General features: G+C 43.5%; 1 protein-coding gene and 1 long non-coding RNA gene across 12 annotated transcripts in view; one reads left to right on the forward strand and one right to left on the reverse strand.

Annotated features, from left to right (window-relative positions):
- The window catches only part of SLC35E3 (solute carrier family 35 member E3), a 26742-nt gene continuing 2535 nt past the window's right edge, over positions 1-24207 (forward strand). The window contains exons 1-7 of one of the 11 annotated variants that reach the window (XM_078076265.1): positions 1-629; positions 1492-1602; positions 2614-2673; positions 5854-6012; positions 9813-9890; positions 20188-20297; positions 21845-21927. In XM_078076265.1, coding sequence (XP_077932391.1) covers positions 228-629; positions 1492-1602; positions 2614-2673; positions 5854-6012; positions 9813-9890; positions 20188-20262 — 885 coding nt within the window. In that variant the 5' untranslated portion in view covers positions 1-227 and the 3' untranslated portion in view covers positions 20263-20297; positions 21845-21927. Of the gene's footprint in view, positions 630-1491; positions 1603-2613; positions 2674-5853; positions 6013-9812; positions 9896-13395; positions 15630-20187; positions 20298-21844; positions 22523-24207 lie in introns of those variants that run through there. The other 10 variants (XM_036110427.2, XM_036110419.2, XM_078076263.1 and 7 more) reach the window with 10 other exon arrangements.
- Positions 21302-24207, reverse strand: part of LOC144382399 (uncharacterized) — a 21989-nt gene continuing 19083 nt past the window's right edge. Inside the window, exon 2 of the long non-coding RNA XR_013449272.1 lies at positions 21302-23192. This is a non-coding gene — a long non-coding RNA (uncharacterized LOC144382399). The remainder of the gene's footprint in view (positions 23193-24207) is intronic.

The raw sequence follows: 24207 nt of genomic DNA on the forward strand, positions 1-24207 counted from the left end.
GGGCGCGCGGGACGTGCTGCCGCGTCGGCACCAGCTGAATGGGCGGTGGCGGAGCATGTGTGTGCCGCTGAGGCTGCCGCGCGCCTGGGACGCGGAGGGTGCATGCCTCTCCCGGGCCAGACGGTGAGGCCGGAGAGGACGTGGCGGCGGCGGCGGAGGGGAAGAGCAGCGGGAGACAGGCTGGGCATCCCTCTCGGGGGCTGGAGGGCCCCGGCTTGGCGGGGGTTATGGCATCGCTTGCGGACCGAATGCGAGGCAACGGGCGCATCGCCGCTGGGCTTCTGCTCAACCTACTGGTGTCCATCTGCATCGTGTTCCTCAACAAATGGATCTATGTGCACCACGGCTTCCCTAACATGAGCCTGACCCTGGTGCACTTCGTGGTCACCTGGCTGGGCTTGTACATCTGCCAGAAGCTGGACGTCTTTGCCCCCAAAAGTCTACCGCCTTCCAAACTCCTCCTCCTGGCCCTCAGCTTCTGCGGCTTCGTGGTCTTCACCAATCTCTCTCTGCAGAACAACACCATAGGCACCTATCAGCTGGCCAAGGCCATGACCACGCCGGTCATCATAGTCATCCAGACCCTCTGCTACAAGAAAACCTTCTCTACCAAAATACAGCTCACGCTGGTGAGTAGCTTCAGCTTCGCAAGGCACACCTTTAACAATCCACCACCTGGACCGTCTTTCTCCCCGGGAAATTTGAATGTTTAACCTTGCGCCACGCTCTTTCCCCATCATCTTGAAATCCACAAATGAGTCATCTGTGACCATGTGAACCTCAGGCTTATTTGGGAGAGGTGAAAAAAGTCATCTTGGCACTCTGTCGGGCTCCTAGCCCAGGAGAGTGTGCTTGTGTGAGTTTTAGTAACTACTGTTTGATGGAAATCCTTAAATGCTGTGATTGGTAAGAAAAGAAAGCTGTATTGCGTTACGCAATTCAGTGTATCGGAATATCTGCAAAATCTCAAACTGAAAAGCGGCCCTCCTTTGACGCAGGGGAATCAAATCATGTAAACGTTAAAGGTTCAGCATAAAATATGTCTCCGAATATGTCTGCAGCGACATACTGCAGAGGTTTCTGTGTCTTTAAATAAAAGGAGAGGATAATTTTAGCACTTAATGATTTACAGTATTTAAATTCTTAATGCTTTTGTTATACGTTCATGCTTAGACACTAGTTTGGGGGGGTCCATTTACTCCTCTGCGCTTGCAGGTCGTATGTGTTTGTTGCAAATTTAAATGCATTGACTCATTATTTTACCCAGAATTTTAAGGAGAATTAAATATGAATATAAATATAGAATTAACATATTTCACTTTGAGGAAATCGGTTTGTTTTCTCAAATGGAAAAAAAAAAATCCATTTATAGAGGTTCACTGTTTCCCAGTGATGTTTTTATGATTAACCTTGTAAGACAACGTGAAAGGAATACTAAGTTTATGTCTCATGAATTTAATCTAAACAACATTTGCCTCTTTTTCTTTACAGATTCCTATAACTTTAGGTGTAATCCTAAATTCTTATTACGATGTGAAGTTTAATTTCCTTGGAATGGTGTTTGCCGCTCTTGGTGTTTTAGTTACATCCCTTTATCAAGTGGTTGGTAATTTTTTTTTTCTTTATGTGCCTTTTTAGCAGATTTCATAAATTTTGAAGCTGTATCCAAGGTTTAGAAAATACAGTATAGAGACAATAGGCTGTTGGGAAGAAAGCATAATTGCATAAATTGTCTGACTCAAGGTGAAGAGAAGAAAGGAGACAGAGAAACTTGGGTGTATGATGCTCACCAAATACCTCCCTACCTGTTGTAAGTGTATAATCGCCATGCTTAACAATTTGATTTTGGGGGGATGCTATAGCATTACCTGGGAAATCTTAACAAAATGAGTAGTAAGACTTCGTACTTGAAACTGAGAGCTTTGGTTAAATTTATGATTTACTCTTTAATGACAAGATTACTGTGAAGGAACGAGTACCTTTCCAAAATTGGAACAGGAAAGGAAAACTTCAGATTTATAAATCTTTGCCTCAAAAAATCTGCTGCTGTTACAACTTGTATGCCAGCTTCCCGTGATTTGTCTGCATCCGTATTTTCTAGCAATGGGTATTTCACTTCTGGTACTGTCGTAGCACCGTACTTTGCCTACAGCAGGCACTCATTAAAAATTTGTGCATGGATCCACTTACTTCATTACCATAACATCTCAACAAGTATGGTTTTTTGTTTCTTACATGGGGGGGGAAATAACTTGGTGTAGGGTGCAGTGAAACAGTATTTTCTCTATACTGAAAACCTTGGACTGGAAATTCTGGGTGTGCCTGCATGGGGAGTCAGAGCCGCAATGTGTAACCAATTTTCTCTTCACAAATATCTGCTGGTTATAAACTAAGGCATTCTTGTTCTGCATGCTACAACTTTAAGAATACAGCCTCACATCTGAAACTTTCTAGTACTGATCATTTCAGAAACATTGTTATATAAACATTGTGGGGCTGAGTACATTTTTAAGTGGGAAGAAGCAGTGTAAATAAGAGACCAGTGTCATGAAAGGACGGAGCACCCACTCAGTGCTGTCATTTGGCTCTAAGATATTCTGTCTTTCACTACAGAGAGGAATGAGAGCAAGCTCAGCCTTGTGCTTTAAGAAGATTGTACTTAGATGTACTTCAGTGAGTTTAAATTTTGTTACTAGATACAGTAAGTGAACATTCCTATTTGTCTTTTTTTTTTGTTAAACAGACCTTTTCTTTTTTTTCTTTTTTGGCCCAGGAGGGATTAACTGTTTATTAAGCATCAGAATTTCTTGTATTCCTTACGCATAATTTCAACTCCGCGTATTCACTGTCCTTGCCAATATGACCATTTTTTTCCCCACAAGTCTCAAAATTGCTGTAGATTAGAATCAAAGGATTCTGTATTCCTCAGGTACATATTTGAAATGGGATTGCCTAAGGAATGGTTGTGGACAAACTAATAGGCAGAGTTTTCTATTATTAGTAAACAGTAAAAGTACTGTTAAGGAATTAGGTGTATTCCCCAAAAGTTCATTTTTTAAAAAAGTTGTATTTTCCCATTGTATCCAGCTGTAATTCCTAAGTTATTTCTTCTTATACTTCTAGGGCGTTAAAAGGAGTTAAAGGATGAGTGATCAGGTATTAGCTTTAGCTGTGGAAAGACAGTTGACGCCCTTATTCATTCGTTTAGCAGACATTCCTTCTGCTTGATGCTCAGCCTTGAAGATACAAAGATGAAAAGCAGCTAAAATCCAGCATTGTAGAGACACTCGCTGTAGAACCTTAGCTGTAGACAGCCAGCCACAAGCAGTGTAGCTGAGGGTATGAGGAGAGTTCTGAGGAACACCCGAGAGGAAGTGGCAGTTCTTCAGGGGAGTGATGAGGTAAGACTTTATGGAAAAGCTGACACTTTAAATGGAAGGGCCCACGGGAGTTTGTTTAGCAGAGAAATGCAGCAGAGGTCTTTCTTTGCAAAGATGTGTGACAGGACGGAGCGTCTTTGGAGAACTTGATGGATTTGGTGAGGCTGTAGTTGCCTCGTGGAAAGCTGAGGCTTACGGGTGGGTGAGACCAGATGGCACGTGCTAAGCAAGTGTGCCCTTTATCTGCAGGCGCCAGGAAGGGGGCTTAGATAGGGGAGTGGCTTGATCGGTCCCTGTGTTTCAGCAAATTAACTCTGGTGGCACGTGATGGGTGAACAGTCAGGAGGCTCTCCACGGGTCCAGGGGAAGACAGGAAGGCACTGAGCAAGACAGTGATAGAGGCCAGAAACCTTTTGGAGGAGGAATTAGCAGGACGGGACCGAATGTAGAGTGAGAAAAGTAAGGCCTCTCATCCTTGGGGGAGATGAGGTCTTTAATTATGGGAGCAACAGTAAGTAAGTACTGAGGCGGTTTTAGAACAGTCCCTGCAGATTGGGTAAGTGAAGGCGGCCGGGAAGCTGTTGACATTTAGGGATTAAGGATGCCCTGAGAACGGAGGTCAAAGCTGGAGATGTCTTCTGGTGTAAGTGAGATCAGTCAGGGAGATAAAAGAAAAAGGCCGACATCTACCTTAAAAATAGTAAATGAAGGAAGATGTGAGTGAGGAGACAGTGCAGACCAGAAGTCAAGTTCCCCCAGGAGAAATTTGCCGGGCCCGCAGAGAGCCCCGTCAGGCAGAGCGCAGAAGGGTGACCTTTGGAGGTGACGGAGCCCTTTGGGAGAGCAGTTGCATTTAGAGCGACGGCGGGCAGAAGCCAGGGTGCACAGAGGGAAAGTGGAGGCCCTGAGAAGAGCCACCGTTCCAGGCAGCTCTAGGGCAGGCACGCAGCTGCCTGGGGAGGCTGCTAAAGAAACCGAGGGCCAGGCCTCCACACTCTGCGGCCCCCCCCCCCCCCCCCCCCCCCCCCCCCGGAGCAGGCGGCGGGAGAATCGATTCTTTGTCCTTCATACTCACAGAAGCCTCTCAGTTAAGGCTGGAGGGAGTATGTTTCAAATTTCCTGCTCTTCTGTTTTTGTCCTGGTGAATTTCTGTAGCCTTCGAGTTTATAGAACAGGATACCCAGATCTACAGGAAAAAGAATTATGTAGGAGCAGTTATTCAAAAGCCTGGCTGTTCATGCCAGATCTTATTCAAGCAGCCCTGTCAGGCTTTCTTTAAAGCCTTCTTTTTAGTCATATTTGCGAAACATTTTGAGGACTGATGGGATTTGAGGTTTTGAGGTGTTGGTTCTCCTGGATGACATAGTCCTTTATTTTTTTTGAATCTTTTTAAAAGATTTTATTTATTTTAGAAAAAGAGAGAGCATGGAGTGGGGGGAGGAGCAGAGAGAGAGAGAGAGAGACAAGCCAGCTCTGCACTGAGTGTGGAGCCCAACTCAGGCTCGATCCCACGCCCCTGAGATCATGACCTGAGCCGAAATCAAGAGTTGGACACTTAACTGACTGAGCCACCCGGGCACCCTCTGAATGATGTAGCCTTTTTTTTTTTTTTTTAAGATCTTATTTATTTATTTGATAGAGAGCACAAGCAGGGGGAGTGGAAGGCAGGCAGAGAGAGAAGCAGGCTTACTGCAGAGCAGGGAGCCTGATGTGGGACTTGATCCCAGGACCCTGAGATCACATCCTGAGCCGAAGGTAGACGCTTAACTGACTGAGCCACCCTGGCACCCCTGAATGATGTAGTCTTTTAAAAGGATTTGCGATTATTTAATTTCTTCAAGTGTATTGGATTACCCACAGAAAAATCATCCACAAAGAAGAAAATTCCTTCTGCCATTGATTGGGGTTTTCTAACGTGAAGGAAAAGGCCTCACATACTTTTCTAGCCACCCACACTGGCAGCCAGGGTAGCTGAGGTTCCTCTCAATCCCTAATTAGTCTGCCCTGCTCACCCCCTACTTCTTTTTTGGGTGGGGGCAGTTTTAGAAAGAAATGAAGTCTAGCACTGCATCTCTGTTCCTGCTTGTCACCTAAATTTCCATTCTTGTCTCCTTTCCCCAAGATCTCTGATACTCATGGGCCCCTGTGTGAATTCATTGACTTGCTCATTTACTAGGGTTGGCAGGGAAGAGAGGATATTTTTTTCTCCTTCTTTATAAATACTGAGGAGAAAATAGATTGTCATACACTGAATTTGTAAAGCTCCTTTCATCCAAGGTGCTTAAAGGACATTTGTATACATTATTGATCTTTTTTTTCTAATTGATCTTTGGAGTCTTGTAGAATAATTAGGCATTTCCTCTTCCCCCAGCCCTGCCCTAAGTTCCCATCCCTGTGACTAGAGTCGCATCTTTTGTTTACTAAGCGGTGGTATTTTTTTCCTACCTCACGTGTTTTGTCTCCCGATTTTCAGTGGGTAGGAGCCAAACAGCATGAATTGCAAGTGAACTCGATGCAGCTGTTGTACTACCAGGCCCCAATGTCCTCCGCCATGTTGCTGGTCGCCGTGCCCTTCTTTGAGCCAGTGTTTGGAGAAGGAGGAATATTTGGCCCCTGGTCAGTGTCCGCATTGGTAAGTTCTAATTGTTTTGCTGTCTAAGAAACAAGAGAATCATCCCTCTGCGATTAGTGCGATTTTTAGTTTTCCGAGCATGATCTCAGACCCATTCTCACACTTCATCTTCATAATTACCCTTGAAGGGAGGCAAGTGAAGGATTATTTTTCAGATGAAGAGACTGAGACGAAGCATGTGTGTGTGTCTGTGTGTAATTTTATACACATGGAATCATGTCATATATGCTGTTTTTATCATGGATTCCTTTTCCCCAGCCCTGCTCCCCACACGCATTCAACATTGCATTTCCCCGTCTCTGCCCCTGGAGGTAAGTCATGTTAACATTCTAGTGCATGTTCTTCCATAATTTCTCTGGGCTATCCATACCCACATAAACAATACACACACACATGTATATACATAAATTAAACATTTGTTTCTTTGACAAAAGTGGAATCATAACAAATAATTTTCTGCATCTTGCTTTTCTCGCTTCATATCTCATGCTTCAGAGCATTCTGTTCAGTGTCCATATAATAGATCCAATTCTTGACCCCTGTGAACAGTGTTGCAGTAAACATCCTTATACATATGTATTTAGGAACGGGTACTTTTTTTCTTTTGGAATACAGTCCTAAGAGTAGAATTGCCAGATCAAAGGGAAGTGTACTTTGGGGACATTTTAAGTTAGAAAGTGGAAATAATCCCCCTCCTTAGGGAAGGAATTTCTGCTTCCTGCAACTTTAATCTTTGGAACATAGTCCGTAGAAAAGGCTTGTTTGTTGGTGGTGTTAATTTATCAAACCTACATAGCCCTTACTCTATCCCAAGAACTACTCTAACACTTTGCAAATGTTAACTTATTTAATCCTCATAACAACTTTATTAGGTGGATACTATTGCTATCCTTATATTTATGATATAGGATGAGGAAACTGAGGGACAGAGTTAAGTAGCTGACTCAAGATCCCACAGCCGGTAAGCAGACCCAGAGCCTGAGTCCAAGCATGCTGGCTCCAAAACTCTTTTTTTTTTTTTTTAAGATTTTATTTATTTGACAGAGAGAGACACAGTGAGAGAGGGAACACAAGCAGGGGGAATGGGAGAGGGAGAAGCAGGCTTCCCACCGAGCAGGGAGCCCGATGTGGGGCTTGATCCCAGGACCCCGGGATCATGACCTGAGCCGAAGGCAGATGCTTCACGACTGAGCCACCCCGGTGCCCCTCAAAACCCATATTCTTAAGCTCTCTGCTCTACTGCCTGTGAGCAGAATGCTGGTGGTTTCAAATTCAGATACTTTGCATATAACCTTTTTTCTACAGTAGAAATCACTTGTCCGTCTCTCAGATTATATTTTCTCTTGATTTTACAAAAGCTCTAGCCATCTTGGTTACCTGGTCTTCAAACTCTTGCAGCACAGATACCTAAACCAGGAGGGTGCTTTATGCGATAGGCCCCCTGACAGATTCGAAGAAGAGAAAAGCAACCCCCAAAAGTCAGAGGAACTAAGAACATAGCAGTCTGAGTCCACTGAATAAGAACAAGTCACCTTCGTTCCTTAATGTCCCTAGAGGGCATTGTTGCCTCAAAGTAGAGCATGTAATTGTGTTTTCAGTGACCAGCCAAGTCATCAAGAAGTACGTGTGTAACATTCTGTCAACTCAATAAAATTAACAATGGTATATTTCTAGAAACAGTTTTTTAAGTCTTTAATGAACAAGGTTCTCTTAGTTGAAAATATAACGGACCTCACTGTTGTAAAACGAATGAGGCATTACTGTTTTTACCTAAATAGGACACAAACCCAGCTCCTTTAGTCTTCCTGTGACCTCGGTGATCTAAAAGTTGATAAAAGCCTCAGGGGACAGAATGAATCTTCAAATAGGACATATTTTCTTTATTTTTTTATTTTTATTTCTTTAAAATTCTTTACTCTTTTTTTTTTTTAAAGATTTTATTTATTTACTTGAGAGAGAGAGACAGCATGAGCAGGGGAAGAGGGAGAAGCAGGCTCCCCGCTGAGCAGGGAGCCCGATGCGGGACTCGATCCCAGGACCCCGGGATCATTGACCTGAGCTGAAGGCAGACGCTTAACCGACTGAGCCACCCAGATGCCCCAGGACATATTTTCTTTTGAATTTAAATTTCTCTGCGCGGGAGGCCTGCTTCTCCCTCTGCCACTCCCCCTACTTATGCTCAGTCTCTCTCTCTGTCAAATAAATAAAAATCTTAAAAAAAAAAAAATGTATGTAAAGGTCAATGTGGCATCTCCTATAGGTCATAAGTGTCTCCTTACTAATTAAAGGCCTACTTATTAAAAAAAAAAAAACTTAAATCTCTTAATAATTCAAATCATAACTGATATTTTAACTAAGGTCTCTTATTTTAGAAGTAGAAAATGACTTTATAACTTTTTAAATACAGCAGTGGGAAAGGTTTGGACAGATGTGCTATGTGCACACAGAGGTTTTTTGTCCCCATCCTCAGCCAGGCCGGTTTCTTCACGTCCCACTCACATGTCTTGTGCTTTCTTGCCGCCATGCTTTGGCCCTTACTGTTCCATCTGCTTGGAATCCTACCCCTTGTTCTTTCTCTAATCTGTATGTACATTCAAGTTCCAAACACTCACTCCGTCCCCGAGTCCCAAATGATGTCTCCTGCCTAGAGATTCATAAAAAACCTGTTGTGTGTTTGCCTGTTCATGAGGCAGCACTCAAGACTCTTTTTATCTATTTCCTGAGCTCACTGTCTTTCATGTGGCGAAGAGGTAGCGTAGCAGAGTGGGTTACACACACGGCCTCCAGAACCAGGCTGCCCTGGGCTTAAATCTCCCTTACCACTTACTACCGTGTGATCTAAGGCAAGTTGCTTTTTCTCTCTCTGTTCATCTGTAAAAAGGGATAATATTTTACTGCCTCATGGGTGTTTGTGAGGATTAAACAAGTTAGTATATGTAAAACATTTAGGACAGTTGTTGTCATCTAATAAGTACTGTGTAAGTGCAAGCTATGATTATCATGATTTTTAGTATGTCCTCAAGTGGTTTCTAAGCTCTTTGAGGATAAGACCCTATTCTGTTCCTCAAAAGCTATGGCCTAGCTTTATAGATATCCAATGAATGCCCATTGATTTAATTTAAATAAGAATAAATATGAGCAACTAATAGAAAAACATCTGGAAGGATACGTGCAAAGGTATTAACAGTGGTGGGTGGTTAGGATTATAAAAAGTCCTTACATTCTTTTTTGCTTATCTTTATTTTCTGGTTTTTCTATATGGAATATGTATTACTTAGAAATTACTACAAAATAATTTTTCTTCAGATGGATAAGAAAAATGAACCTGGAAATTCACGTTCAGGCAGGATGTTATTGGAGAATTTTCCATTGCATTTTGTAGACAAAATTATATTTCTGCATATTATTCATTCTGCTATTTTACCCTCAATTCTTGCTGTCTCTCAAATGGATTCTTTTAAAACTCTTGTTCTTTTTTTTTTTTTTAAGATTTTATTTATTTATTTGACAGAGAGAGACACAGCGAGAGAGGGAACACAAGCAGGGGGAGTGGGAGAGGGAGAAGCAAGGCTCCCCGCAGAGCAGGGAGCCCGATGTGGGACTCGATCCCAGGACCCTGGGATCATAACCTGAGCCGAAGGCAGCCGTTTAACCGACTGAGCCACCCAGGCACCCTAAAACTCTTGTTCTTAATGGTGGTTATTTAAGTTTTTAGAAATGCCTAATGAAATGGATTTTTACTTGATGACTGTAATGATCGCAACTGCTTTACATTAATGATTCTTTGGGTTTATTTGTAGCTTATGGTGCTGCTCTCTGGAGTAATAGCTTTCATGGTGAACTTATCGATTTATTGGATCATTGGGAACACATCACCAGTTACGTATCCTTTTCCTAGTAACTCACAAATGCATAGTCTTCTATATTTTCCCAAACTCTGTCACATTCATTTCCTTCTGGGAGTCTTGCACTTACTATTACGTGGCCTACACTGAGTAGCTAGACTTGTTTTCAGTCTTTTCCTATATCTTTCCACACTAGACTGTATGGAAACTTAAAGAAAGGTGAGCCAGGGAAATGGGTTAGTTTTCTGTCTCACAAAGACTTTTTTATTGTTTTATGCGGTAAGTGACCTTTTTCCCTTATCAAAATCAGCATAGAACACCAAGCCTGGTACATAGTTGAATTAAATAAATACTTGTTGAGTGGATAATGGAGTGGATGCCACGGTTTTTAATCACTTTGCAGTCCCTATAGTAATAAAGTACAGGTACAGCCAATCCAAAAACAAAAGATAACTTCAGACCATTGACATCTGACTTTTGAATATGTTTTTGTACTTATTTGGATATGGGTGTGCCTGTTTTTCTGAGTATTACTTCCAATCAAGAAATGAAATCAGGCCTTAGAGGTCTGAATCATTTTTAACATTTTGCTTGTCATTCTGTTTCTCTTCTCGTTTCACTCCATCTCTACTCTTAAGCAAAGGCAAAGAAGGATTTCCCCAAATCAGAGAGGTAGTTTAGAAACATTGTATCCAAGTGTGCTGATTTATTTAAATGAGTGAGAACTGAGATGTCAGCAAAGTAAAAAAGCAGCCTATTTGCCAACTATAATAAATACCAACAACAGTTATAATAAAAATAATTTTTCTAAAAAAACCCCAACACTTAATAAATGTTTATTTTGCACCAGGCACGTTGGAAAGAAACACCTCAGGTGTATTAGGCATCAAACTCTCAAAGCAGCTCTGTGAGGTAAATTCTATCACTGTATTTTGCAGAGCAGGAAGCAGAGGTGCAGAGAGGTTAAGCAACGCGCTTACGGTCCTATAGCTGAGAAGTGTGGTGTCCAGATTTGAACCCACGCGGTCTAGTCCCAGACCTTGTACACCATGCTGCCAAATCAAGGCACCCAGTGATGTGCCCTGATTAAGAACATTCGTTCAACAGATATTTATTGAACCCCCACTATAAACCATGCATTGACTTAATAAGTGCGTACATGAGGAATATCTACCGTATGTTGGGTCCTGGAGCTACAGTAGTGAGCAAAAATGCTTGCTCTCCCAGGTTTCAATTCTGGTGAGGGAGACTAGAAACAAGAAAAACATTTAAGTCTCCATATACAGTGTGAGATAGTGTGAAGTGCCAAGGAGAAAAAAGGAAAGCAGGAAAGAGGACCTGAAATGTTGGTGGCCGGGTTGAAACTTTAGAGGGGGCAGTCAGGAAGGGGACTTCTGAGTGAAGACCTGGCGGAAATGAAGTCACCCCATGCAGATTGGGATGAAGAGCGTTCCCGGCCGAGGGAGCAGCAGGGAGGCCCTGATGAGCACCCAGGAGGCCTCGTGGTTGCAGCAGGGAGAGGACAGGTGGAGAATAGTAAGGCTCTGAGCAGAACAGGGCGCCGGGCTGAGCAGAGCTTGTACCTGAGTGAGATGGGAAGCCGGTGGCGCTTGGGGCGGGGAAATGACATGATTTTACCTATGTTCTAATGGGATCACTCTGGGCTACTGAGTTGAGAGTAGGCTGAAGCAGGGTGTTTCAGCCGCAGTGCTGTTGACCTTGTGGGTTGGACAGTTCTTGTTTGCAGAGGCCGGTCCTGCGCACCGTAGGATGTTTGGCAGCATCCCGGCTTCCACCCACTAGATGCCAGTAGTGCCCCTTTTTCCCAGTTACGACGGCCAGAAAGGTGTCCAGACCTTTTTGGTGACAAAATCAGCCCGGTTGAGAAGCACTGCACTAAAAGAGTGCAGTGCACTGCAGAAAGGATGGTGGTTTGGGACCAGGATTGGAGCCTGGGTATGTTTTCAAGTAGCACCAACGGGCTTTGCTGACAAGTCGGGGGTGGAGAATAGGAGAGGAGACAGGTTGGCTCACGTGGCTTGGGCCTGAGCGCCTGGTAGGATGGCACTGCCATCAGCTGACACAGGACAGCCCGGAGGAGGTTTGGGGCTGGGGAGTTGGGGGAGAACGAGCCTGAGAGTTCAGGGTCGGGGTCTCAGCCGCAGCTCTTCCAGGGACAGTCAGGTGTCCTGTGTAGATGCTGTTTAAAGCGGTGAGGCTGGTGCAGGTCACCGAGCAAACAGGTAGAAGAAGAAGAGCCGCCCAGAGATTGGGTCCTGGGTCACGTCGGTGTTGGCTGCTCCAGAGCTGAGGGGAGCTGGCCGCGGAGGCCGAGGAGGGACGGCCGGGGAAGGGGAAGGGAGGCGTACAGGCCCCCCGGGGGAGGAGGGAGGGGTCGGCCGTGTTGAATGGCACTGACAGGTCACGCCCAGGAAGGCTGGGAACTGAGGAGGGGGCTCGGGAAGGCGGAGGGCGGCCGTGTTGTGACAGAGCTTTCTGAGCGTCGAGGGGAAAGCCTGACTGGAGCAGAGAGGGGAACTGGAGATACGGGGTATAGACCGTTCCTTTTGCATTGAATTTAATGTGTATGTATTTTTTTTTTTTTTACCTCACTGAAGAGTTTTCTTTAAATTTGCCTTCCCTCTCATATAACCACCTTCCACAGATCATGAAGTACTTTAAAAGAGAGGCTGAGGAGTAAAGAAACCCTGAAGTGTTAGAACCAGTGTGCTTTGAGATAGCTCACCGTGGGAAACGAAGCCTGTCTGCTAATGGGTAGAATTAACGTCCCGGGGAAGGGCCTCTGTCTCTCAGAAACCCCGTCTAGTGGGTCCGGCGAGCGCAGGTCCCTGGTGACACGGCTGGCGCTCTCCTGCCCCGAAGGAGCGGGCGGAGGCCAGAGCCGGAGGCTTGCGGTCAGTGAGGGTAAATGTCATGCTTAATGACAGGGGGTGACACACGCAGGTAGCATAGGGCCCAGCGTGTCACCGATGCTCAGTCTCACTCCCTCCCCTTGCCCCGTTTCCCTCCCAAACTGAGGCATACTGGATGTGTTTACCTTGAGTCTGCTGTCTGGTGCCACACACATCTCCCTCATTTGCCAAGGGAAGTTTATTAGAAATAGCACTATAAAACATAATCATAAATTGCTGGGCAAAATAGCTTCTCTGTGCCTTGTTCTGAATTCCTTTTCCAACCTTATAGCATACCCCCTTTGCTCTTCTCTGGAGAGAGAGAGTTGAGATAGTTGAGGTAGTCTCCTGTCACTATTGCTGAAGCCTACTGAGAAAACTAGGATCGACCCAGACCAAAGTTCTTGTTTCTTATATGGTGGTGGGGGTGGGGGGGTGGGGGGGGCAGGGGGCATGGGCACGATTCAATCTGTGCTTCCTGCAGTTCTTCCAGCCACGGGAAGGCTTCGCGGGCGTGCGTGTGTGAATGTAACACCTAGCTTGTTTTTCCTTCTCTGTGTGTGTGTGTGTGAATGTGTGGATATCACAATCTAGCTCGTTGGTTGATCCTTAGCCAAAAAACTCAGCTATAACATGTTTGGACACTTCAAGTTCTGCATTACTTTATTTGGAGGATATGTTTTATTTAAGGATCCGTTGTCAATTAACCAGGGTCTTGGCATGTTATGCACATTATTTGGCATTCTCGCCTATACCCATATGAAACTCAGTGAACAGGAAGGAAGTAAGAGTAAACTGGTACAGCGTCCATAATTGGGTTTTGGTGGAGAAAAGAAAGCCACCCCAAGAAGATAAAAAAGTGTTAATTCAGTGTGCAAGTTACTTTCAAAGAGGAAGAAAAAATTATATTGCAAAATTCATTGAATGATGGTTTGCAAGAAGTAGGACAAAGGACATTTTGTTCATAAATAGGACTTTCTCTTTTAGAGTACCTCTAAGACCACAGCTCCCTGCTTCTTTTCAAAGATTGATTATATGAAGTATCTAGGATGGTTTGATTATGCCAAATAAAATACGTGAAATTGAAGTTCTATAATAGTGACAGAGGGATCCAGATCACTGTACTACCAATGTTTTGTGGTTTGTAAGTGTCCATACCCTTCTAAGGAAGGACAGGGAGGACTCCTCTGCTTGCTCATAGGTGGCCCCCAGTGTGAGCTCTTTTATAATTTCAGCCAAAGCGTTCAAGTCAGAATTTAAATCTAGCATTTCTCTTTTAGTTGGTTTAGTATAACTTCCTACTTATTTCGCTTATGGAAATGAAATATCAGTCATAGAAAGCAAAGTGTAGGAGAGAAGACCCTAAGAGAAAATCCAAATCTAAAAGTACCATATTTCCAGTAGAAAATTGATATAAGAAGTTACACATTATCCAGAAAACTACGGTTGCTATAGGTGTTCACTTGTTTCTGAGCTCTCAGTGAACTCTAGAAACTGTATGTGACATTGAAAAATAGAATAGCTCCATGTTTAAATGGCCCAAAGAGGAGACTATGCGTGGAACTGAGCAGGTGTCTTATCCTGTTCTGTTGGCCTCGTTGAGCATTTCATGTTGGTCCTTTCTTACTACCACCTCCCTGCTATCACCCCCTGCCTCCCACGTTGGAGGCAGGCCTGGAGCTTTCTTTGGCACTAAAGGCTTTGTAGTGAACTCTCTTTCTATGGTGGCTGAGGAAGATTTTCATGCAGCAAGTCAGGGCAAATACTATCCAAACATTAAGGAGAAACTTGGTGAAAATATGAGGAAAGATTTTAAAGAGAAGTAGAAAAATAGTCAATATTTAACCAGTTCCATTAGTTTTTAAAGGGATCATTTTTAAAAATTAGGTTACAAGGGAAATACAGGGTTTCCACTTAAGGAAATGTAGTGTCACACATTTCCTTGCAAGATGTGTTTCTGCCTTCCAGCTTCTTGATAGTTGAGCATTAAAAGCTGTTGTTAACTTCTCACGATAAGTTGACTGAGACAGTCCCTCTTGTAATAAATCTTTTAAAAATATTACATATAAACTTTAAATGAAAAACAACTCTTAAGACAAAGAGCCACATATAAAAAATAGACCTTTTAGGGTTTTTTTTTTTTTTCCTGGCCTGTTTGAAAGGAAAAGCCTCACTGAAAATCTGTTTTGACAGAATTTCAAACTATCGGTCAGTTATCAGGTGACCAGTATGTGTGATTTTCTGTTTTTGTTTTAACTATTCTTTGGTTCTCAGTTTCTAAAGATATATTTTATTGTGCTAAGAATTATGAAGCAATCTGTCTTACCAGATGAGCCTCAGGCATTATGTTTGTCTAAGAAATGTTCTCTGTGTGTGTTTAATATATAATTATTTCCCCAAAGCTGGAGAAAAGTATTTCTATGCAGTGAGGATTATGTGACTTCTGCACACAGACAGCTGAGTTGATTTGTGCTATGTGGAAATTCTTTTAACTGTAAATACTTGGGGGGTATAATCAATGTTGGGGCGGGTTATAATAAATGACTGCTGTCAATAGGAATGCAATAAAAAGACTGGAGCAAGATAGGGTAAGGGTATGTGTATATAGAAGTGAATAAAATATGTACTGGAACTGGAGTCTGATCAACGTTTTTTGTCCTGAAGATGATCTTCGCACTGAAAAGGAAATCCCTGGGGGAAATGACCAGGCCCAGTCACAGAAACAAACCAGAAACAGTGCCGTGGATGAACACCCACTGTCCTTTTGTTACAGATGTAACTGTACTGGTTTTTAATTCTATGTTAAATGGCCGAACTTCAGTTTTTATCTGTTACAAATAAAGAGAACCTGATATTTTTACTTTCATGTTGTGTGTCAGAACTTTTTAGAACCAGTGAAAAAAGGATAGCATCTGTGTGTATTTGCAGTGGTAATGCTGGTCTGACCAGCTCCCAAAAGTGTAGAATCTAATAAAACAAAATTCTCATGTTATTTTAAAATAACACAGGGGCACCTGGCTGGCTCCATCAGTGGAACATGCAACTCTTGATCTTGGGGTTCTGGGTTCGAGCCCCATGTTGGGTGTAGAGATTACTTAAAAAAAATAAAATCTTTGGGGTGTCTGGGTGGCTTAGTTGGTTAAGAATCTGCCTTCGGCTCAGATCATGATCCCAGGGTCCTGGGATCGAGTCCCGCATCGGGCTCCCTGCTCAGCAGAGAGCCTGCTTCTCCCTCTGCCTTCCGCTCCCCCTGCTTGTGCTCTCTCTCCCTGACAAATAAATAAATAAAATCTTTAAAAAATAAAAGCAACAGCATTCATTGGGTATTCCACATTGACTCCATCAGTAAATAGTTGTTAGGTGAATGAATGTACAGAATGGCCAAAGGTGAAAGTCGATTAAAAGAATGGAGACCAGTTTTATTAGATATATTCTGTTTTGCATTTCTATTTCCAAACTTGAACTGGGTTATACTTGCTAAGCTCAGGAATATAATGACAATTTCATTCACTCAGCAGAAGTTTACTGAACATATGTGCCAGACCTTCTACGAGGCCCTGTGCCAAAACAGCCCTGTATGCCTTATGATCTTAAACCTCTATCTAGTAGAAAAGATGGACATTAATGAAATAAAAACAAAGTGAATTTATGATGACATATTCAGATAAATGCTAAAAACATAATTCTCTAGAGCATATAACGAGAATGTGGCCCAGAATTGGCTGTCAGTGAAGGTGTCCATGAGGAAAAGATGACTGAGCTGAGCTCTGATTTAATTATGGAAGTTAGATAAGTAAAGGGAGGGGATCGCATTCTGGTGAAAAGGAATAGCACATGCAAAGGCCCATTGGTTGGAGGAATTATGATGAGTGGAACTGCTAACAGGACGGAATAGAGAGGCTACATTTCAGGGAGGGGAGGTATGGTGTGGCATGAGAGGAAAGGAAGGCTGGCCTCGGACGATAGAACACCTTGCAGGCATGTTAGGAGTCTAGTATGAGCAAGAGGGAGTGTTCTGAGTGTTGTTGCAGTCAACCCCTTTGTGTTGAAACTAATGAAGGCGAACCAGAGGGTTGCTAGGAGACCATCTGGGAGACGTTGTACTGAGATGTGATAGCTTGGAGGGCTGGTGGCGGTGGCAAGATGATAGACGTGGACAGATCCAGGAGAATTTAGTAGATGGCATCAACCCGGCTGGAGATGGACTGGAAATGGAGGGCACGGGAGGAGGTGACGTCAGGAATCACACTGATTCCTGGGTCTGGTTGGTGTCGCTGAGAGAGAATGGTGCCATTCTGTGAGATAAGAAACACAAGACAAGTGTGGCATGGGAAGGAGGAAGATGATGAGTTAATACATAGCCATCTTGATTTTGAGGCATCTTTGAGACATCCAGTTAAAAAATGTTAATCAAATAATCAGATACACAGGTTTAGAAGTCAGGAAATGTTTTAGTTGGAATCGAGATAGTACGTGGGGAGTTTACGGGGTGTGACTGATACGGATGAAAACACAGATCAGGATGGGCCTGCCTAGGAGGCCCGTATAAAACAAGAAGACCATTTACAGCCGAGCCGTGAGGAACTCCCGCAAGCACCGGTGAAGGAATATAGTTCTGAGAAGGAAGAAAAAGAGGTAGGAGGAAGCCGAGGCTAAGATAATGGGAGAGAGGGTGGGCAGATGTGACAGCACTGCTGAGAGGTTAAGGTAGATGTGTACAGAAAAATGACCATTGCGTTTGCTGGCAATTCACTGTTGACCTTAGTAAGGCTGTTTCCGCGGAGTGGTGGTAGCAAATGCAGATTGGAGGGGGCCGGGTCAGCGTGTGGGAACATATGGAATCCTCGAGTATCGACAATTCCGTTGCTGTTGCAGCATGCGATACTGAGTGCTGGTGGACATGAGCAGGGGGCTTTTTGTGTGTGAGTCTACGACTGATCATAATGGTAATTTATTATAAGTAAAATTGTAAAGCGCCAAATACCCTGAGTAACCCTGCAAGTAGTGCACATACTTCTTTCTGTAGCAGGGATGATCTGTTGTCCTGAAGAGGAGTTTCCTTTTTCGCTCCTGAAGGTATTTTTGAAATATGGGTTGCTATTAATAAGATCAACAGTTACTTTTACCAACTGCCAGCATGCTTTGGAAAAAAAAAAAAAGTTCACAAGCCCACTAAGGGATGATCAGTTATACATTTTTGGTTTCTATTACTGCAAGATAACCCTGCCAAGAAAAAGACCAGTCCAGTCTGGAGCTAGTGCGGCACGGTGGAACGGGTGAGCCTGGACGCCAGGATCGTGGGTTCGGGCCCAGCCTCCGCCATTACATACACAGCCTTTGACTGTGGCCTATCTTGCTTGACTCTTGGTTCTCAGTTTCTTCATCTACAAAATGAGGGCTTAGATCCAGATGATTTCCAAGGGACTCTTCATCTCCAAAATCCCCTGGTTCTGCTTTTTCAGATTAAAATTTCGATTTCTCATTTGTTTATGTTGAGAACAGATTTGATTAAACGAGAAAGGTTTTGTTTGACCCTTATAAGAACTCTTCTTGTTCATGTGCATTTTTTTTACTGGTGGATTGTTTTTAGAAAGTATATGCAAGGGGCGCCTGAGTGGCTCAGTAGTTAAGCGGCTGCCTTCGGCTCAGGTCATGATCCCAGTGTCCTGGGATCGAGCCCCGCATTGGGCTCCCTGCTCCGCGGGAAGCCTGCTTCTCCCTCTCCCTCTGCCTGCCGCTCTGCCTACTTGTGCTCCCTCTCTCTCTCTCTCTCTCTCTCTGTCAAATAAATAAAATCTTAAAAAAAAAAAGCAAAACATTAAATGTAATTTATTTTCATATTTGTTATGTTAGAGGACATATGATTTCCTTTGATTTATCGAAATTGCTTCACACTTCATATGAAGTCCTTAGGAGGTAAATTATTGCCAACTCACCAAATTATTTATGGCTGTTTGAGGGATTTTTTTTTATATATGCAGTTTTTAATTTGGAAAACAGCACATCACCCAAACCATAGTAATTCACATTTTTCTATTTAATTAAAAATCTCATAAATACTATGTACTCCACAAGAACAAGCCTGCTTATTTATTTAACCAGCCAGGATTATGCCCTCCTTTTTTTTTTTTTTTTTAAGGACTTTATTTTTTTAGAGCAGCTTTAGGTTCATATGCATTTTTAAATGTTGAATTTTTATTACCCATAAAAATTCTTTTTTTGTTTGTTTGTTTTGTTATTTTGTTTTTTTCTGAGAGAGAGAGCAGGGGTTGGGGAGGAGCAGAGGGTGAGGGAGAAAGAGAACCTTAAGCAGGCTCCATTCCCAGCATGGAGCATGAATTTGGGGCTCGATCTCATGACCCTGAGATCATGATCTGAGCCGAAATCAAGAGTCAGACATTTCAATGACTGAGCCACCCAGGTGCTCCAAAATTATTTTTTCTTTTACAATCAAATGATCTGTATCAAACAAATGTTTTCAATTTCCTTTTCCTGTTTGTTCTTACACTCCCCAAAGTCAGTTTCCTGTTTTCTCAATTCTCCTTCTCTCAATTTAAAGTTAGTGTTGGCGGTTTGGTACAGGAGAGTGATGGGGAGTGGTCTTCCCAGGAGATGGGAGGCTCAAAATCAATTAGTCTGTTGAGATTTGGGGTCTCCAAAACTGGGATTTACTACGGGAACGGTCAGACTCTCCAGGTCTTTCTCTGCCTGGAGTGTAGAAGAAAGACTAACTTCTTTGGACTAGAGTTCTTAGAGAGTCATGGAGTGGCTCGCTGACCATATTTGCCAGAATCAGAATGTTTTATACAATTTAACAAAAAGTTATACAGGGAAAAAAAAAAAAAAGGCAAAAAATGCTGTGGAAACACGGTTGGTTTCCTAACCAAACACCCATTCCCATTCTTTGCTTCTACTCCAGAGGCTAGAAATGCTAAATTTTCTTTTCACCATGTTGCCACATAGTTAGAGATAGTCGTGTAAGATCTCGCCAGTGAAATGTGATTGGAGATCGCTGAGGATTTCTGGGGAATGTTTTGCTTTCCTGCTAAAAGGGGCAGATGTGGCCAGCACTGCCTTTTCCTGCCTTGAATGTAGCTGTGGATGTCTAGACTTGTACTAATTGGTAGAGGAGAGTTGAAGAGAACCTGATCTGAAAGTGCTGAGCTGCTAAAACAAGGCCATTAGGTACCTGTTTCCAGGCTTCTTGTTCTAGATGAAAAGTAAACCCTTATTAGTTTAAGCCACTTTTAATTGCTACTTGCTGCTGAAGGTATAACAATGAGAATTTGAGGGTGAAAAGGGGCAGGAATGGAGGACTTGCTCTGTTAGACTTTAAAACCCAGGAAGAAACAGGTGAATGCAGTTGGTTAAAGACAAAACTAGAGTACTTGCTAGCCTGACCCCGGCCATCTTTGCAGTCCATAGAACACCAAACTCCAGGGGCCAGGTGGACGGGAGAGAAGAAATCGTTTGGTGGACACGGGGACACATAGATGGAGTCCATACCTGAAGCTATTGGTGCCTTGGGGTGAGTGAACCAGTTCTAACAGGAAGAAACTTTCCAGTTAGGTGGGACGTGTTCTACCTGGCCCTCCACTGCCGTCTTTTTGCTCCTTGATTTTGATCATCCCTAATTACCCAGTACTCCCCTTGCCCCAGCCCCAGCCCCAGCCTTATACTTATTCAGTAACTACCTCATTCCCAGTATTTCCCCCAATTCTTCAAGTTGAGTTGGTAGATCAAGAAAGCACTCTCACCAATGACTTAAAGGTTATGCCTCCATCTTGGAAGGTTCTATAGATACTCTATGAGAGGACCAAGGAAAAACTTTCTAGTAATGCTCCAAGACTTCCATAAAATCATAGGAGAATGGAGTTTCACTAGAGGGCCTCCCGCTGCCCACACACATAGGACTGTGGATATTAGTGAGAGCCTGTGTGCTGGGAAGAAATGAAGTGATTGTCATGGAAAACTCTTCAGCCAAACACAGGACCATTTTTCTGAAATAAAGAATATCAGGATATTCAGTGCCTGCACTCAAATAGCATTCCTCACAGGGATGTCAAGCCTGTGAATCTCTCTTACCTCTGGAAAGCTCAATGCTGTTCTGAAACTCAGGGATTTTGCCGAGGAGACTATGGGCTACAGCTTTTGTCCTCTCCTCCCCCAACACTGCACTGTGTGGCCCCATGGAAGTATGACAAGGCCTGTCATCATGGGTACTCAAATGTCATCATGTTTGTTTCCATTCTAACCCAACCTTGGCCTCACCCTCTTTCCCGGTGGAAGATTCAAGTAGAGCAGTCTAAATTTCCCCTACTCTAAGGGATCAGAGAAATCAAAGGAAGTCAAGATGTTCATCTGGAACATGCTAGAAATGTTCCTCAAGAATGACCATTGCAGGGTTTACGAACTACGGGATCACGCATCTGATAACAGTTTTCTGGACTAGTGCCACTTAAGGTATGGACCAGTGTGAGTCCATGAACAGTTTCTTACCCGTTCAAACAAAGTAAGTACAGAAGTTGAGAGTAAGTGTTGTGAAACTTTATTAGCACTTTGATATTACCATGACAGCCAGCCATTTGACTTTGTATTTTATAAAAGTATCAGTCTGCAATGGATTGAAAGTAAAAAACTGGTTTCCAAACAGTTGGAGGATTGCTTCTCCCCATCTGGGGAGAAAGTGCCAGAGTTTTGGCCACAAAGTGATTTGATTATGAGGAGCTTTGTGGTTCACTCAGACTGGCCTCTTGGTTACGTGGCTTAAAATGGGTCTCATGTTAGGGCCTTTGAATTCCCAGACCTCTCCGGCCCACTAGAGCCGGGGAGTTTAGTGGAGGGACAAGAAGACCGTGGGGCAATAAGATTGGGGCATCTCATCTCTAACTCATTTATCTGATGGCCTACTCAACATCTCCACTAGGAGGTCTAAGAGATCTCTCAAACTGAACTGCTCTTCCCCGACCCCAAACCCCTTTGTCCACAACATTATCTTAGCATTTGCTCAGATGAAAATTCTTGAAGTTGTTACTGACATTTCTCTTTTTCTCACCTTCTTACCCACCCTGGCAGGCTGGTTGGCTCTGCCTTCCAAACAGCCAGAATCCAACCTCTTCACACCATCTCCACCGCTACTCTGATGGTCTCCTAAAGGATCTCCCCACGTTTACCTGAACTGCCCACAGTTCACCGTGCAGCAGCTAGAGTTGGCCTGCCCTGTCATGCCTCTGCTTGAAGTCGCATAATGGCGCCCCCATTGTACTCAGAGTCAAATCCTCCCAGCAGCCTCAGGCCATATAGTACAGGAGCTCTTTTCTCACCCTTCCCCGCCTCCTCTGCCCCTGCCACCAGGACTTCATGCTGTCGCCGCACACTCCAGCCACACTCCCACCTTGGGGGGTTTGCTCAGGCTCTGCGGGGAAAGCTCTTTCCCATTGTCTGTGTGGCTAACTCTCTCTCCATTCTAGACTTCCCTCAAAACCTCACATTTTCCGTGAGGCTTATCCTGATCTTATTACTGCAGAGCACCTCACCTTCTCCCCCAGCACTCTGAAATCTCCTGCCCCTGCCCCACTTTTTCTTTATTCCATAGAATGTGTATCTTTACATTGTACCATTTTCATGTGCTCATATATTGTTTACTCTTGCCCCCTCCCACCAGGATGTAAGCTTCACAGAGACAGGGATCTGTTTTACTGACTGCCATGAATAGAGCCAGGCACTGAATACATGCATCTCCTTATAGCTGTTCTTACTAATTCCCTTGAAGAATCCCCCCGAACCTCACTGTCGCTTTAGAGAAGGGAAAGCAGAGGGGGAGTGGGAGGAATAAGAGAGCTCTTGTTAAAATTCAGGGCTGGGGCGCCTGGGTAGCTCAGTTGGTTAAGTGACTGCCTTCGGCTCAGGTCATGATCCTGGAGTCCCTGGATCGAGTCCTGCATCGGGCTCCCTGCTCGGCAGGGAGTCTGCTTCGCCTTCTGACCCTATCCCCTCTCATGTGTTCTTTCTCTCTCATTCTCTCTCTCTCAAATAAATAAATAAAATCTTAAAAAAAAAAAAATTCAGGGCTGAATTACCCACTAAAAACTGCAAGAACTTCTCGTGCCCTGGCATTGCCCTCCTTGTCTCCCTGTCTTTCATTCTGTCTTTCTTCCTTCCATTCTGGATGCGCCAGAAACAGGTGGCAGGTGAAGGATCGGAACCTATCCGCTGACAGATGTAGATTTCAAGGTACAGTTATTGGACCCGGTGATCTTGTGGCTTCACGGAGGCTCTGGATGGCAGTACAGGTGGGATGAGAAGGAGTAGGACCACAGTCTTTGTCCAAGATGTGTGCCTGGATCCAGAAAGGATGGAAGCAAGCATCATATGAGATGGAGAACAGCTCAGGAGCAGGGACCTGATGAAGCTGTTTGCAGAACTTCTCAGGAAAGTTAAAAGAATAAAAAAATAAATGTGATTAATAAATAAATATGGGTTGCCACTAAGCATAAAGGGCGTGAGCAAGGGAGACGTTTTGGGCCACTTCTTTGGCCCCAGTTTCTATCTTTTTTTTTAAGTTTATTTTTTAAGTAATCTCTACACTCAATGTGGGGCTCAAACTCAAGACCCTGAGATCAAGAGTTGTGTGTTTTTCTGGCTGAGCCAGTCAGGTGCCCAAAATTTCTGTCATTTCTAATATTATTCCTAAGGCAGGACATCTGGGTTATCCTAGATGAGTTACTCTTTTTCTTTACATTAGTTCTAAATTTTGTTTTAAAATCTTCTCAATGCGTAATTTCTAAAGTCACACTTTTTGTTAAAAATTTAAAAGTTTCTATATGCTCTTCTGACAGCTTTGCTTATTTTTGGGTTAGAGAACTTTTTCCATCAGACCTAAGATTGAAGGAATGCAGTATGCTGCCCTCAGCCTCTGAAACGGAGGCTTGTCTTCTCCAGCATTTACGTCTTCAAGCACTGGTTCAGAGGGAGCAGACCCAGACTCTGGGCCAACACGGAATGAATGCACAGTCAGGACACAGAGGGGAGAGAGCAGGGAAGCCTTGTTTAAACTGTGGTTGTGGCGAAAATCTTTGGGGGAAGAGAAATTCAAGAGGAGTTTATTAAGAGCATTATTTTAAAAGTATAAGATTTGTGACTGCAATATATAAACTTAAGTGACTTTGGGAATGAACGATGTATATGGCACAAGGGTGAAAAGTTACTCATCATTCTCGTTATAAATCTGACAGAGTATTTGTAATCGGGTATCTGTGAAAGCGCCACTTGCCAATTAATTCTGAATGTTCTCATGGTGAACATTCTCTGGATGAGCAAGGCTTCTCTATAAAAGGAAAAAAGCAAGATCCTTAAAGTATCAGTATAAGTCGAATCTCCTTTTGCTGAAAAAAAAAAAAAACGATTATGGTTCTAGTTATAGAGGATCGTTTCTCCAT

The sequence above is a fragment of the Halichoerus grypus genome, chromosome 6 (genome assembly GCF_964656455.1).
Source record: "Halichoerus grypus chromosome 6, mHalGry1.hap1.1, whole genome shotgun sequence".
NCBI classification, from domain to species: domain Eukaryota; kingdom Metazoa; phylum Chordata; class Mammalia; order Carnivora; family Phocidae; genus Halichoerus; species Halichoerus grypus.